The sequence below is a fragment of the Ascaphus truei genome, chromosome 1, assembly GCF_040206685.1.
Source record: "Ascaphus truei isolate aAscTru1 chromosome 1, aAscTru1.hap1, whole genome shotgun sequence".
NCBI classification, from domain to species: domain Eukaryota; kingdom Metazoa; phylum Chordata; class Amphibia; order Anura; family Ascaphidae; genus Ascaphus; species Ascaphus truei.
In genome coordinates this window covers 66,531,004-66,549,126 of record NC_134483.1, presented here as the reverse complement: position 1 = coordinate 66,549,126, position 18,123 = coordinate 66,531,004, and the positions used below count along the sequence as shown (strand labels likewise).

General features: G+C 42.6%; 1 protein-coding gene across 1 annotated transcript in view; it reads right to left on the bottom strand.

Annotated features, from left to right (window-relative positions):
• Window positions 1–18,123, bottom strand: part of ITGA1 (integrin subunit alpha 1) — a 193,048-nt gene that overhangs the window by 99,910 nt on the left and 75,015 nt on the right. The window contains exons 8-10 of the mRNA XM_075589078.1: window positions 15,351–15,501; window positions 14,557–14,722; window positions 5,412–5,485 (exon numbers count right to left, since the gene is read on the bottom strand). Coding sequence (XP_075445193.1) covers window positions 5,412–5,485; window positions 14,557–14,722; window positions 15,351–15,501 — 391 coding nt within the window. The remainder of the gene's footprint in view (window positions 1–5,411; window positions 5,486–14,556; window positions 14,723–15,350; window positions 15,502–18,123) is intronic.

Here is an 18,123-nt window from a genome sequence, read left to right as displayed (position 1 = left end):
TACTATGAGGCAGAAAACATTACAATTTATAAATACATCATATCTTTCAATGAAGATTTGAGGTGCCCATTCTCCTCTTTACACATTTGTTTCAGATTGTATTTTTTGTTGATTGTCTTTTCATCAATGTTTGTATGTGAGTAAAGTTTATTCAAATGTTTTTTTTTTAGTTCAGTTGTGCTTAGTATCTAACATGTTGATGCAATTGTGGTGGGCACATTTCGTCACGTGACGCGAGTCCCGGTTACTTCTGTGTTCGCGGCATATTTAAATGCATACAGTGGAGAGGCATAATCAGGGAGTCTTGATAAAGTGCATGGGCACAAAACATGTCGGCGCCGTTTTTTTTGCCTGTCAATTGACCTCATGAGTGAATAAAGCCAGAATTTTAGTTACCCTCTCTCCAGCATTTTTCTTCTTCTGGTCGTGCGTGGCGTTTTTTCTACTTCCATTACAGCATATCCAGCGAGCAGCACACCGAAGGTTCCCTACAGTAGCCCAGGAGACCCGGATTGGATTTATTTACCTCCTACAAACAGTGAGTCCCTATTTTCTTTATCAAGGATACCGTCTATCATATAGGGGGACGGCTCTACAGTTATTAACTGAAAGGAATTTATGTGCCATTTCTATTTGTATATAGTACCTGGTTTGTGAAAGCTCTAAATGTATATAGAGCAGAGCCAGCAAGGCACTATATTTTTTGCAAATGCTTAAACTGTAACCCCAAGACTGATCATTTACACAATTTCTATGTGGACCTGGCTGGGATACCTTTTTTAAGATTCAACATGCCAAAGGAATGGACATTGTGCTTGATTCTATTAGCAGTCTAGACATGCTGTAAACACAACGGTTATCTTTCTGAGCCCCAGGTGTGGTCTTTTGGTCTATTTTTGCACCAAAGTGTTTAGATGGATGGACGTGCACCCTTTTATCAGGCCCTCTCCCTGTAGCCAAGATATTTTACTTAGTTGCAGGATATCCCTATAACAGCTGATTCAAATGCCTTATGATTTGGGAATATCCCTTAATAAATCTTCTTGAATACCCGCTGAATCCCAGAAACGACTTCAAAGAGGAGAAGTTAAGCGGACCAGACCACTAAGACCCGCCTCAATATTGTCATGGTCTGCTGATATGCTACTTTATGAAAGAATATGCCCGAGGTATGTTACAGACGATTTGCAGAACTGACACTTATCAAGGGATAGCTTCAGTCCCTCTTCTTGTAGTCTGTCTAGTACTTTCATCAAACGCTCCTCGTTCCTCCAGGATCTTACTGAACACAATCATCCAGGTAGTGGAAATCTACCGCGAACAGCTGGAAAGACAGAGCACCGCACTTGCAAAAAGAAGTCAGGGCTGGATCAGTGAGCCGGTAAAACTGTTTAATAGGACATTGGACAATAGTACAGCAGGTGCCACATAACTCTAATGCGTTTCACGCATTACTGTGCTTTGGGAAGAGGTCTGGAGCTCCTGTTTAACTTTAACACTGTGAACATGTTCACATCACAGGCCAGGGACCTACCAACCCAGGAATTCCCAGGTGAGGGGGGATGTGGATAAGCTCTATATATTGGTTACTTTCTTCTATCACCCACAAAGTGTCACTGTCAGCGTCATACTTCGCACTTTTATGCAAGTTCGTTTTGGTGTTTTCACTGTGCAATACCTGCATTTTAAGGGTATCTGTTGTCCCCTCTGGTACTTTACAAAATATTAGGACTTGCTCCAAGAATATATTCACCTCCTGGCACCAACTCTGCACTCTCTGGGTATCCATTTTAACAACCCAAATATGAGTGCTTATAAGTGCTGTGTATCCAAGTAGCGTTTGTCTTAGATTCTAGGGAGGTATAAGGACAACAATATCTCAGCAGCGCCTCCAAAACATAATTTTTTTGGACCCCAATAACTGAGGCTACACGACTGTCATCAATAGGCCTGAGATCCTGAGCACCTTTTCAGGGATAGTACACCAGTAATTGCAGACAATTAGAATTGTGTGTCTCCTCTTACATGCTGGATAGTATAGTGATGCCACGTAGAGCAGCGAGCAGCTGATGAGATGATCTTTGGATCCTTCCTGCATCACCTTCCTACAGATTAAGTATTCATACAGTATGTTGCATTTTACAGTAGCTACAGGACTCTTTTTTATCTCTTAAAGGGAAGTACCATGTTTTGTGGGACTGGGCCAAGAAGTGCCTGAGACATAGCCGCCCCCCTTGACTTTGTTTACCTTATTTATTTTTTGCGATGTTTCCTGCTGGCATTGTGTAGCACTTTTTTGCACTTAATTGTGTTTTTACATGTTTTATAGTATGTACAGTAGATTAGTGTGTTGTTTGTCCTCTTTCCCAGTCCTCCAGAGTATATGGTTTCTGGGACAGTATTTGTCTGGGTAGTTGCCATCTGACAATACCCTGTGTAGTACGCTCTGCTTAATCAGATTTGCATTAAACTGCTTTCTGTATGACCTTTTATTGGTGTCACAGCTGCTTATGAGTGCTGCGGATACTCTTTTACTTTTGACTCTGTCAAGAATCCAGCAGTCAAGTCAGTGCCGAAGGCACAGGTACTCCCTCCCTGCCATTTGTTTTTCTGCAGTGAACCTTCACATCACCACCTGCTGATGGTTCCTTAGCTCTAGCTAAGGCGGATAGAGCCGCAAAGGTGCTGGATGTAGCAAAGTCTGGTAGTGCAACTGAAATATAGACATGGGCACTGATTCAAAAGCTATTATGGAGTTTCATAATAGTCTTGACATGGGCCCTAGTCTGGAATCATTAACACCCTGACATCTGTAAACAACACATGCTGTGGTATTTCCTGATAGCACAAAACATGATCTTGTGCAGAGGAAACATCAACACTCCCCAAGAAGAAACTGCTGCTTGCAACGGTGGCCCTAGCAGAACCTAACTCTCTAACATATAAAAAAAAACACCAACTCTTCATATTTACCTGCTTCCTCTAAGCCAGTAAAGATGAAGAACGTGAAATAATTACCTCATCCAAGCTCGACTCATCAACAACCTCTTAACCTAACTAACTGAACAGTAACCTTCTGAGGAAGCGTCCACAGTACTACTCGTTTTTACTTCAAACCTTCAACCAATTTTTCCATGACTTTTCTGAACTTTTTTAAACGTTGAGAAAAATAGCAGTGAATCAAGGTTTGCACAACGCGTGTTGGACTGCTGTTAATTCTACAATATCTTACTATTTGCAGTATTCATATTGATCTTGGCCTATTAAGCAAAAGTAAAGCTTACAGTTCATGATAATTAAGATCTGAAAATAATTTCTGCATATAAATCTTGCTTTCGAAAGGAAATAATTTACAGTAAGTGAGCATAGGACAAACAAGTGCTATTTCATACCACATACATTAATATTAATGCATTCTGTGCAGAATGAGTATTTCAGTATTGGGTGATATTTATTCAGAAATGTATAAGTTTAACGTATAAAGAATACTTTACATAGAGATGCAGTGCTATTTAAGTTCAGTTTGGGCACAAGGAAAACTGCTAATGAACGGAGTCTGACTGCGGCCAGCTTGTTGTCATCCGCGCCCACAAGGCTAGTAATGCTGGCTCCCCTGAAGGGATAACGCAATGAGTGTCCCTACTTCTGAATGGGATTTCCACTACTTTAATCCTACTGGGCCACCACCAGTCTAAGAACTGTGCAGAGAGATCAGAGAGAAGCAGTTCCTCTCTTTGTGTCTCTAGCAGTCCCTCTCTTTCTGTCTCTTGGCGCAGCTCTTACAGCAGATCACACTATTTTCATTATATCTAGTATGCAGTATTGAAGCAGGGGGTCTCCAGAGCTGAACCGCATACATTTCAGATTCAGGGATGCGCTGCTTCCCGAGGGGAAGGGTTCTTTGGAGGTAAAGGGGGAGGGTTGTTGCCCTTTGGAGGTAAAGGTGGGTTGTTGCCCGAGGAGGGTGGTTAGGCCTCCCGGAGTGTGTGGGGGGGTTTGGGGCGGGGGGTAGCAGTACAGGTTAACTCTTAATTACTGGCCAGTAGATCATTAAAGCACGATTAGGCATCTGCCCTTAATTGATGTTAGTGCCACTGAGGAGGAGGACGAGGACGGCCTTCATACTGTCACAGGTAAGTGCTACTTTCATTTACTACAGGGTACACATTGATTTTATTGAATGTATATTTTATTGTATTTTATAAAGTGGTTTTTATGCTTCTCTATAGGCAAAAGCACGATTAGCCTGATCTGTGTGCAGTAGTGGTGTGTGTGTGTGGGGGCGTGGGGGAAGGTTTTGTTGGAGGTAGGGGGGGAGGGTTATAGGGTTAGTTGCCCCTGGGAGGGTGGATAGGCCTCCCGTGCAGGAGGGTTAACCCCTTCATTACCTTAGTGGATAACCGGGATTATTCATGTATTTTAATTATTAATGTATTTTTGTAATTACAACTTAATATTGATTGTTTAATTATGGACTCTCCAAAGGGTCTAGTATCAGCAGTGACAATCAATGGTTTTACGTGTCAAATGTATTATATTTTTTATGGTAATTACAGTTTGTGTATTTTATTTTGGTTTATGCCCAAAACTTATTTTAGCCACATTTGGCAGATACGCATATTGAGCACTAGTCTAGAGGGGGCGAGGAGGGGTGTGAGGGCTTAGGACACCCGCGGCAGGGTGCGGGGAGGGGGGGGGTGATGGTGGTGACAGGAGGGTATAACTCCTTCATTACCATAGCGGTAAGGTAATGAAGCATTGATTTTAGTTTATTTGTATTTTTAGTACATAGGATGAAGGAGGGGTCTCTGGAGATTAACTGCATTCATTTCAGGTCCAGGGACCTCCTTCTTCTCGAAATACAGACCTCCGTATGGGGTGCCATTATCTTGGGACTGTTTAAATGTCCCGATCACGTGGAGGAGATACTGGCATCCCACATGGAGGCCGGTACCTCGGACCTAAAATTAATGCGGTTCCTCTCCAGAGACCCCCTGCTTTAATCCTATGTACTAAAAATAATGATAAAAATTGTGCAATCTGCTATAAGAGCTGTGCGGGGAGACACAGAGAGGGGCTGCTTCTTTCTTCTCTCTCTGCGCAGCTTTTACAGACTGGTGGTGACCTGGTAGGGTTAGCGCTTCAAGGGTCCCATTCAGAAGCAGGGACGCCCACTGCTTTAATCCTTCGGGGAAATTCACTCTGCGCTAAGCCGTGATCATGCTTGGCCGTGATAACGGTCGCGGTCCACCGGCTCCAAGTGCCACACTGAGAAATTGAATCGCTCTACTACAAATGTATATCTTTATATGAAAAAAACAATCACCATAAAGCCTTGACTTTCGACAAATTACAAATGATAGCAAAATAAAAATACATATTCATGTCATATTTTAGAATTGATCGTTTACCTGAGAATAATGCGCACTGAACCCGGTTTGGGACAATTCCATTTGAAAGGATGCTGCCAGCTTTTCACTTGTAGCTATAAAATATAACATGATAATAATACTGTAAATGAACAATGAAAAATGTGTTAGATTTCAGTTTGTTGAATTCTACAGTATATGAGGTATAATTTTGAGTGTTTTGGAAAATGTTAGCCAGAAAGTATATTTTGTTCTGTTTTCATGCATTGTGAATATAAATGCAAAAATAATTCAAGCTTTGTGGGTTTTTTTTCAGTATAGGATGGTAAACAACACATTTACTTACATATCTGTGTTTATAGATGTCATAAAAATTTCCCACAACCTTTTATCCATCTTATCCCACGAGAACATTTAGACTTGGAAATAAATAAACCTCCTGAGATTTATACACATTTGAAAATCATTTTATGTAAAACATTCCACAGACAATGAAGCACAAAAGTATTCAGGAAATATGTTCACAATAACATTGTATGAACCCTATGATAACACAGCATGTTGATTATGCAACATTTTAAGAACCTTCACTTTAAGGAATAAAGAAAACATACATTTAAGAAATAAAATGTCAGGGGTTTATTCCCTAAAATATTTTACGGCTCACCACATTATATTGGCTATTCAGTTGAGGGAAACGTAAATGCACTACAAGTGATATTGAAGTTTAATGAAAAAAAGTCCCACAGTTACTGATACATCTTAATCAAAGATGTTAAACAAGTGTTAGAATTGTAATATACTGTAACTAGTCTAATTTAACTAAAGGTGTTTGAGAGTGAGTCAGAAGGATTCTAGATATAAAAAAATGAAATCAAAGGGTAATGGGAGGCATGAAAAAATTATATCGAACATATCACGTGAACTTAGAGGAAAGTTTGTGGAAATGATTATTTAAAAGTGTCTGAATGCACATAATTTTTTTTTTTATTGGTAATCTCCCCTACAGTAGGAGACATCTCTCTAACAGGGCTTCTTCTCCTTGTTCAGTTCTAAATGTGTAACATTATATTAAAACATAATTGGAATAAGTGATACAGGCATCTGATACTGATGCAGCGGCCATTATTCGAACACATCACGGCGCCGATTTTGAGCTCTGTGCTGTTCCCCACGCATGAACGTGGCCAATAGCCCCAGGCACCTGCGCTTATTGTGGATGTTTTGTTTGAATTTCATGGATTCTGTTTCTTCGTTTGCAAAAAAATGAATGAATTGTAATGTGTACAGTACTGTGCTACTGTGCTACTGTGCTACTGTGTCAATTTCATGTTTTTAAAAGCCAGAACACTAAAATAATTTTTTCTGCACTCGCTGCGCTTGCATCTTAGTGCGGGAAGGCTGGAATTCATCCCGCGGTTTCAAATCGGGATTCCGATGTACATGACGCGTGAAGTGTTCGAATAATGGCCACTGTATCAGTATAAGTAAACATTAGGAAAAGGTGTCCCTGTCACGAAAGCTAAGTGACTGATTGATTGGGTATCATTAAAAATAAACCCCTGAAATTCTTGAAATTATTATAGTAGTAAACAAAATAAAAGTAACCAAACTAGTTCACTGCTTTTCAGATTCACGTCTGTTTAATTTTTGTAATGAAAATACAGGAAGACACTGCACTCACAAAAGATTTGTCTTGTACAAATATATTGGCAAAGAAGGTACACAAAAAAATAACACTAGTAAAGTATATAACAAAAAAGTATACCATTTACAAAACAAAAACATGTAAAATCTTAAAGAATAATAACAGAAAAAAATGAGTAGCAACATACTGAGGCATAAAATTCGGAGAACAAACCTCTTTAGCAAATGCCGCCTACAGTATCTTACTTATCCAAATGGATTAAATTGTAGCCGGCATTGCAACATCACATCCTTATCCCTTCCCCTGAGTCTGACCTCACCGGGTGGACGTGTCATAGGCACTGCTCACGCGGAATGATGCCACAGCGTCAGTGATGCATCAAATCCAGAACTAAGCATCCGGACTTGCCATCATGATACACGGCCCTCCCCACCCCTCATGACACACTCAATACAACAACCTAATGTCCTCCTGCTTCCTAATGACACCTCAATCCCAAAACAAAACATCCGGAATTGCCAATAGGTTATGATTTTTATTACTTTTGTTATGTCTCCAAGGAACAAGAATGAATGGAAGAAATGTTGCATCTTAAAACTCAACATTCATTAGTAAAATTATATAAAAACCCTTAAACTATGCAAAAGTAGCTCACTCACCCCTCCCCCCCAATAAAGGTACAATGAACAACTTACAAATGACTACATGGAGGTTAAGGGGATTAATTCCACAAATAAGCGAGCAAAATGCAATTATGCCATTTACAAATCAATAAAGTAGATTTGGTCCTAATGCAAGAGACCCACCTTAACAATTTAGAACATTCGAAATTGGAGAGATCATGGGTACATAAATATTGGGCCTCGTCCAATGAAGGAATAAAAAGAGGTGCATCTTTTCTGATCTGCAATGGACTGTTGTATACAATGCATTCAATGCATAAAGATGATGAAAGCACATTTATATTACGTGATATCACTATTGTAAGAATAAGAATGGCCGGCAACATTTATGCCCCAAACAAGCATTCTCCTATGTTCTTTACAGATTCAGTTAGTAAAATTATGATATTGAGACACCTTCCACTTATTATAGGAGGAGATTTAAACATCTGTTGTGACAACCTTTTAGACAAATCTAATAAAAAAAATTAGACCATCAAAATCAAAAGGCATTGGATCTTGTTTGTAATTGTTTCTTTTAGGTTGAGCTTTGACTTGCATATCGTTAAACGATGCAGAGATGATATGGGCATCATGTACCCACTGTGCCATTATATTGTTTTATTAGCATTTGTTATCTATTTAATTGGCTATTTGCTATATTTTATTTTGCTGTGTGCTGTACTTTATTTTGCTATGTGCTGTACTTTATTTTGCTATGTGCTGTACTTTATTTTGCTATGTGCTGTACTTTATTTTGCTATGTGCTGTACTTTATTTTGCTACGTGCTGTGTTTTATTTTGATATGTGCTGTATACTATTTTTATATGTGTTGTGTTTGATTTTGCTATGTGATGTTTTTGATTTATGCCTTTTTGAAGTGAAACTTCCTTAGTGGCACCTCATTCGAACTGGGGCAAAAAAGAATTGTGGAGACAGAAATGAAACGGATGTGACGTCAGTGCTGGCAGTTGAGGCCGGGCTGTGTTCTGGCTCAGCCCGACCCCAACACTGACATCACACCCGCTCCACAAATCGCTCCTAATGGACTGCGCTCCCTCTACACAGCCACAGACATGCAGCGGCGGCGGCGGCGGCGATAGCCGCCGGCGCCGCTCCTAACGTCCGCAATTTCCCCTAGGTAGAGATGCGCACGGGCGGCATCCGGGGCAACCCGCTGACCGGCTCCTTGGACCAGGCCCGCTCTCTGTCCCAGCCGCACGCTCTGCCGGGCTGGTGACTCAGACAGAGCCCCCCTGCGCATGCCAATCGTCCCACACGTCCGTCGCCGCCGTTCCTAACTGCCGCCGCTGCCCACGCCCGCTGACATGCGCGGTAGTCATGGCGACGCTCGCTGACAGCTCGGAGACCTCCTTGCGCTGCCGGGTGAATGAGGAGGACGGCTTTCCCCCCCTCCTCCTCCTCCTCCTCCCCCGCTCCACATTTACTCACAGCCGAGATCCTGCATTAGTGCGGCTGCGCCGAACTGCTGCTGCTCTCCGCGGGGGCCGTGGACGTGGTGCGGGACGTGGTGAGCCAGAGCTCCTTCCAGTACTGCGGGCTGGTGACGGCGGTGAGCCCCGGGGAGGCCGAGGGGGCCACCAGCAGCTGGAGGAGTGGATGGGGAACATGAACTTCACGGCTGAGGTGATGTGGGCGCTGCTGCTGCTGATCCCGATCTCCCCGCACCTATTCCTGGCCCCGGCCTTCTCTCTCTTCCCGCTGCTACCTGGCAGAGACCTGCAGGCTCTCAACTGCAGCTGGCCAGACAAGAAGAGGATCCCGGGGCTGGGGGACGTGGAGCTGCCCTCCTTGCCCCCCGAGCTACAGCTTCACATCCGGAGACTCAACCGCCTGATGGAGGGTATTGGGGTGAGAGAGGAGTGCTTCTCGTGGGGCACCTGAGTAGGATCATTGCGGGGGAGCTGGCCAGCTATCCTCAGACGAGAAACCGCAGGAAGCATACACTGACACACACACACACAGACTGACACACATACACACTCACTCACTGACTGACACATACACTCACACACTCACTGACTGACACATACACTCACACATTCACTTACTGACTGACACACACACACTCACTGACTGACGCACATACACACGCACTCACTGACTGACGCACGTACACACGCACTCACTGACTGACGCACGTACACACGCACTCACTGACTGACGCACGTACACACGCACTCACTGACTGACGCACGTACACACGCACTCACTGACTGACGCACGTACACACGCACTCACTGACTGACGCACGTACACACGCACTCACTGACTGACGCACGTACACACGCACTCACTGACTGATGCACGTACACACGCACTCACTGACTGACGCACGTAGACACGCACTCACTGACTGACGCACGTAGACACGCACTCACTGACTGACGCACGTAGACACGCACTCACTGACACACGCACGTACACACGCACTCACTGACTGACGCACGTACGCACGCACTCACTGACTGACGCACGTACGCACGCACTCACTGACTGACGCACGTACACACTCACTGACTGACGCACGTACACACTCACTCGCTGACTGACGCACGTACACACTCACTCACTGACGCACGTACACACTCACTCACTGACTGACGCACGTACACACTCACTCACTGACTGACGCACGTACACACTCACTGACTGACGCACGTACACACTCACTGACTGACGCACATACACACTCACTCACTGACTGACGCACGTACACACACACTCACTGACTGACGCACGTACACACTCACTCACTGACTGACTGACGCACGTACACACTCACTCACTGACTGACACACACACCCCAGTGATGCGCCCCCAAGTGATGTGCCTACTCCCCCGCTGCCGAGCACCTCCCATGTCCCGTACCTCCGCTGGGGGGCTGGCTGCAGCAGGAAACACAGCCCACAGGTCCACCGGGGGGAGGAGACTCAGACAGAGTTCCCCGTGTCCGCAGCTATGTCGTGGTGGGGGTAGGTCACAGAGAGAGACATACACACCACAGAGACACACACACACACACACACACACACACACACACACACACACACACACACACACACACACACACACACACACACACACACACACACACACACACACACACACTGACTGACCCACGCAGATACAAAGAATTCAGTTACTATAAATATAGATGTGCAAATAGCTAAAACATGTGGTCAAACTTTTGTGTTTTGGAAGTGAAATTGTTTTGTGATTTTTAATTAAAAACATCACCATCACAAATAAAATTTCTGTGACAAAAAACAAAGAAGTTTCACTTACTATGCGCGTGCTCAGCACACACAGCTTTTTTTTTTTTAAATTCTGTCACCATTTCTTGGTATATTGGTAAATCATGCCCATATTATATGGCAAGACAGGGGATGGTTGAAGATACAACCCAAAGAACCTATGTGCACTCACTAACAACCAGTTGAGGGCTGGAAATATTCAATTCTGGGGTGGAGTGCCCCTATATGGCCACATATATATTATATGGGCATGATGTACCCACTGTACCAATAAAAGGGTGAAGGGTGGGGGTGGTTGCCTGGGGAGGGTGGTTAGGCCTCATGGGTGGGCAGTGGTAGAGGATGGGTAAACCCCTTAATTACTTTCGCGGTTATTAACCGCTAAGTTGATTAAAGGGTTAGGGGACATTAGATTGTATTTTGCTATGTATTTTTCTGGCAACAGAGGACATGGCCCTGCAGTAAGCTGACGAGGACACTTTTCATAATGCCAGCGGTAAGTCGAACGGTTTTATTTATTTTATTTATGCTGGCTAATGTGTTTAATAAGGGGCAAATAATCTATTATCCATTTCTGGATGATAGTTATTTTGATAAAACACACATGAACACGTCGCTCGCTAAACAAACGACTACAAAAAGAGCTACCTGGTGCATGGGGGAAAAAATAGCATAGAACACACAGATCAATGATCGCAGAGGATCACAAAAGGGATCAAAACAGGTCATACAATAAGGTGAGTATACAACCTGTAAGCATACAATGTATGGATGCATGTGAACAGCTGCAGCCCAGGAGAGTAATCGGAGCAAACCTTGCCTCCAAACAGCACAGCGGGATCGTCAACGTGCTGGGTTGCGTGTTTTGGTGGGGGGGTGGGGGGGTGACGAGGGTGTATTTATTGAAATGTAGACCATGTTTTATTTTTTACATACAGGATTGGTACCGCAGGGCAGCGGGGACCCACGGAGACAACCGAGGACCCCTGGATGCCCATGGGTACCACCTGAGCACCCACAGAGGACACCTGCAGGGAAGAACCGAGGGCCCCGATACCCCCATGGGAACCTCCGAAGGGCCCCCAAAAACCTGTGGGGACAAACTGGGGACCCCCAGACAACCATGGGGACCACCCGTGGACCCCACTGGTGAACACCTGGAGGCCAACGGAGCCTAGCGGTGACCACCAGGAGGCCCCAAATACCTGTGGACACTATGGAACCTGCAGACACCCATCGAGACTACCGGGGACCCCCGTCAACCTGTGGTATTTATCCTGTGTGTAAAAAAATAAATCATGTTTTTATGTGGGGGCACAGGGGGTGGGTGGGTTGTGTATTGGTGTTTATTAAATATGGTAATCATTTATTCGGGACCTAGGAGGTGGGTAGTGGGGCTGTTGTGTGTATTGTTTTTATTGTGGGTAGCGGGTGTGGGTGAAGGGGGTATTGTCCCCAAGGATGGGTGGTTAGGCTTACTGGATGGGTAGTGGGGGGGGTTAACCCCTTAATTACTATAGCGGTTTCTAACCCCTAAGGTGATTAAGGGGTTAGGGGACATTAGATTGTCTTTTTTCATTCTTCTGTAGCAACGGAGGACATGGACGGTGATGAGGATGAGGACGGCCTTCATCGTGGCAGCCTGGCAGGGGTGAGTGAAAGATTTTTTTACTTTATTTATGCTGCTTAGTGTATTTTAAATGGGCAAATGCACTATTATCCATATATGGATTAATAGACTCACTGAGGCTTTGCACTAAGCTGTGATAACTTGAGATATATTATCCATATATGGATAATAGTAATTCTGCCCATTACTGTACTGTATGTCTTAGGGGACAGCGGAGGGGGGGGGGTGTATTTTTTTTAAAGTATTATTTCTTTTTTGGGGGCACAACATTGGTACCGCAGACCAGCGGGGACCTCCGGACGTACCTCTGGACTCCCGCGGGGATCACCCGAGGGCCACGGACTCCCGCAGGGATCAGCCGGGGACACCCGCCAGCCTGTTGTATGAATGGTGTAGACAAAAAACAAAACTGTGCGCTACTACCTAACTACCTATAAAGTTTAAATGTATAAATATATACAGTGCAGTGACTATACCATCAATTTAGTGATAAAAAATGTATAAAAAATTAAACCACAACTCCCACAGTGAGATAGTTAAACATTAAATAATAAGTGCCACATAACCGTGTTGGGGATAATGGCGTCTGCAGCTGTAAACGCAGGGGTGGCTCAGCACCCCACACACACTAAGAGAAGGGAAACAAAAGAAAACAGCGCACAACGCCAAATAGTGAAGCAAATTCAACAATATATTATAGAATTAAAAAGGGGGTAATATATCTGCGTACATAAAAAAGGTTGGTAAAAGGCATGTAGTGTGTATCACACTGTTTACCACTCGGCTGTTAGCTGTAGATTCAGGTGCTTGCTTCCCTCTGCTGCTGCAGCTCAGTTGATTCTGGGGCAGGACGTCAGTCTTTTCACTCCCAAGGGGATTTCCCTTCATGCAGCCAGGTTCAGCAGCTGGTACTGGGGCTCGGTGAAATCGCTCCTGCTTCCTAGCCGATATGAAGCTGCTCCTGTACCTTGGCAGGTGTATCCTCTGCAGAGAGGTTAAAACGCAGCTTGCTGCTGTCTTCACAGCAGTGGTGGATTCAATAGGGAAGTTTGAACAGTCTTACAGAGTCTCTCACAAGTGTCCAAAACAGCACACAGGATGAAATAAAAACAGGACAGGCCAACACATAGACAAAGGCCAATGTAAGCAGATATAAGGCAATAGAATGTTACATCCAACTAGTTTCGTAGAATTAACTACTTCTTCAGGGGTATGAATGGTGTGCCTGATAAAAGGTAAACAAATAATTTTTTCTATGTCCAGCTTCTTTTGCACCTGCCTTTTGCTGGCGTGTTTTTGTGGCGGGTTTTAAAAGCACAATTGACTTATCCATGTTTAGTGAATCCCGCTGACTGGCAAAAAACATCACGTTTGCTGTTTTATCCCTGATCGGCCGGATTTTTTTCACAGGCAAGAAAAAAATGCCTTTTAAATCCGATAAAGTGCTGTTCTCACTGCTTAGTGAATCGCGCAGCAGCCTGTATCGGCCTTAAAAGCCACTTTGCGCAGTCATCACAGCTTAGTGCAAAGCCTCACTGAGTCTATTACTCTAACACTCCTGTTTGAAACTGGGAGCATTAGGTTCACACTATTGGCTGATAAATTCCAGTTTAGTAGTTAGTAAGTCCTTTTTTTTGTCCCATGTTCCCACTTATTTTCATGTACTTATTTTAAATAGTTCTAATTAAAATAATTTTTAACCCTTGACATCCCTTCACATTGATTATAGAGTATTGAGTGCAATTAGAGCAGTGATCTTGCTTCTTTATGTTCAACTATTTTCCTAGCTCTATCAGTACTCTCTCAAAAACTGTAATGACATTCGCACCAATCCTTTAGATTTAACTTGTTTAATTCCTGAGGATTTTATGCAAAGTTCTTCTAGATAGGTACTCATTGAATATCTATCAAGATGATTAATTAAATATTGAATTTTTAAATACATTTTGAAACATTTAAAAGCATTACCTTCAATGGCAAATATCCTTTCTTCCAAAGATTCAACAATAGTTGAAAGAGCTAATTCATCTGAGACATTAAAGAAATGCTTTTCTTTCGGTTCACTTGCAATTGATCTTATCTCTTCTACAAATGTATCTGTACTTAAATTTCCTCGGTTGTAGCTCCCAAGAATCTAAACGAAAGAAAAATCAATTTATTAGGACAAAGCAAAAAAAAAATATCTATTAAATCTTAGCATGTGTTCCTATGGATAATTGGTACAGTAAATAGTTTTTACATGTGACCCAAAATCTGCTTGCATCTATATTTCAATAACCCTGGATGTACAGTATCTCAGCTGACCGTATGTCCGGTTTTGAAAGTTTCATCAGGACTTTATTCTCGGTGAATGCTCTGGTACCCCCTTCATCCCATTAATATGTTTGGTCTTTACAGGTGACACCTCACCTTCACTTTCTGCTGTGAAGACCGTGCAAAAAGATTTTAAAGACATTTGCTTGACCTTGGTCTTCTTCTACATGTTCCCTTTTCAGCCTTACAATTTTCACTTTAGTTTTCCTCCTTTCACTTACAGTACATACAGTACCACTGTATATAAAAATTATATACAGTATGTTTGTTCCTGATTTGTTTTACTGTCTGAGACATTTCCTCTTTAGTTTGACCCTTTATATGCCGGATTCATTGCCTTCTCTGACTTACCTAATATAGTTCCCATTCCCCTTTCTTCAGAGTATGTTCATACTACCTTGAAATTGAAACTGCTTTTTCTTTAATCTTAGAAGGCATAAAATACTCACAGCAATAGAAAATCTTTGAATGTCGTCAGCATCGCATTCGGCGATAATATTGTTTAATCTAAAATTGTCATGTGACTCCCCATCTGTTACAACCACCATAACCTTCTTAACTCCTTTTCGTGCACCTCTTTCTTCAGTGAAAGCCTCTTTCCTAAACCACAGAGAATAAAAACAAAAGTCCTAAAAAGTGACAATCTCTAGTCTAACCAAAACCTAAAATTATAGATTTTAGCATGAGGAGTGCCCTGTTATTAATATATTTACACACATACAGATGCAGCGGCCGTTATTCAAACAAATCACAAATCCGTTTTCGTGTGCTCTGTTGTACTCCATGCGGTATTCACGCCACATTTCCCGCGTTCACGCCACCTTCACAATGCCTTCACACCGCCAGATCTGTTTTAATTTAATGGTTTTGGATTTCATTGGTTGCAATTCCGGTAAGGTCACGACAAGAGATGACAACCCCGATAAGGCCACGTCAAGTGATGACAACTCCGATAAGGCCATGACAGGAGGAAAGCATCCTCCCAGACCACTTACCCTTGCCCGCTGCCAGAAGCACACCTGCTCCAGCACCCAGGATTGTAACGCTCCCATACATCATCTTGAGAGAACTGCCCCAGCACGAGAGAAATACAAAATCGGAAGTGCTGGTCTAGCCCAGTACATCTTTAAACACCACGTCAGTTTTGAGATGTACAGCGAGTGGACCCACAATGTAAATTATGAAGGGAATAAAACCAAGATGGCTCTGCCGGCAAATTTAAGGAACACAATATTTGAAGAAGTGCACCATTATATTATTGTTAACAATCATGTTATGAGAACCATGAGAGACACCATCAATGGCTTTTTCAGGCATACAAGGACTGTTTCCTGGAAGGTCAGCCAAATTTTGAACAACTTTTCTGTATGATTGTAGTGTACTGTAGTTCAAAATTTATAGAAAAATGTTTTTAACAAAAAAAAACGAACCTGTTGATTGTTTTAAATAGTTTCATTATTTAATGTTTTTAATCCTTGGTACTGTATAATCAGTTATTTCTATTTCTGTTTTGCATGTGCATGTCTGGAGCTGGGCGAAGATAAAGGGCAGGAAATCCCCCCCTCCCTCCAATACTGGCATGTAAGACACAGTGCTCCAATACATAACTTGTTAGAGTTATACTGTAGATATACAGTTATACTGTATATAGTTTGACAGTAGTTAGTATTGTGAAATACTCAATGCTTTTAATGCACTAATTTTATCTTTTCTTTTCAGAGCTACAGCACTACAGGAAAGGGGGGGGGCATGTGCAAAAGTATTGTACTGTGTGTATACTGTAGTAACAGTCAGTAATTTACACTAATCCCCCCTCTCTCAATGACAAAAGAACTACAGACTGCAATGCAGCCATTATGAAGAAGATAAAGAAAAGATTGTAAATTTGGAAGAGGCGACAACCTACTGTATTTTTATATTATTCATTTTTCCATGATTATCCTGCACAAATAAAATTGTTCCTTCTTTAAATTCATGAGAAACATATGAACTTTGTGTGTGTGTGTGTGTGGGGGGGGGGTTGATGTGCTACTATTCCAGTTTACAGCAGCTTTGCCAGCCCAGGTGTTATGCAAGCCCTTGTCGAGGGGAAAAAAAATAAAAAGGGATATCTCTTTCGAATGAGAGGTCTCAGTTAAACAAAGCCTGAAAATGAACCTCTACTCTAATTCATTCAACCTCTAATCCTCTAATGAATCGCTCTTGGAGGAGGTGTCGATAAGCAGTCGTTTATTAGGCTAACTATGTGTGTGTGTGTGTGTGTGTGTGTGTGTGTGTGTGTGTGTGTGTGTGTGTGTGTGTGTGTGTGTGTGTGTGTGTGTGTGTGTGTGTGTGTGTGTGTGTGTGTGTGTGTGTGTGTGTGTGTGTAGGATTATTAGTTCAAATAAATATTTTGAACAGGTCATCAGAATGTTTTGATCCCCCGCCTGACCCCCAAATAAAAATGACAGTATGCCACCCACCTCATAAAGTACAGTATACATTATTGTAGAATTAAAAAGCTATTTATTGATTGATTGTAAGAAAGGCAAAAATTGTTAAGCCCATGTCGACAAAAAACAAAAGAAAAAAGGGTTGTCTATTTTTTTTCCAGCCTTGGTATTCACATTGAATGAGAAGTAATTCTCGCCAAATCCCCAAGAAGGGCTTTTCACACGTGCACATGCATGTGTGAACCCGGCCTCAAGAGGATTACACAAAGCCACAAAATCTCCAATTACAAATGAATGGCTTTGGGGGAGGTGTCAATAAGCAGTAGAAATACTTTTGGCTGTGTGTGTGGGGAGGGGGGGGGGGGGGCAACGGGGGAGGTGTGTATGCAGGATTATTAGTTCAAAGAAATCTTTTGAACAGGTCATTAGAATGTTTTGAACCCCCCACCCCTCAAATAAAAATTATAGTATGCCACCCACCTCATAAAATACAATATACATTACTGTAGAATTAAACAGCGATTGATTGATTGTACTGTAAGAATGGCAAAAAATTTAAGCCCATGTCGAGAAAAAAAAAAAAAAAGGATGTCTATTTTTTTTTCAGCCTTGGAATACACATTGAATGAGAAGTCATTCTTGCCAAAGCCCCAAGAAGGATTTACAGTATCACACTGATCCGGGTGTGCAGGATTATACCTCTACCTGTAGTTCAAAGACATACACGCATGTGCCTAAATGTGTTGACACGCATATGCATTTCAACAACGTTCCAATGAGACATGCACAC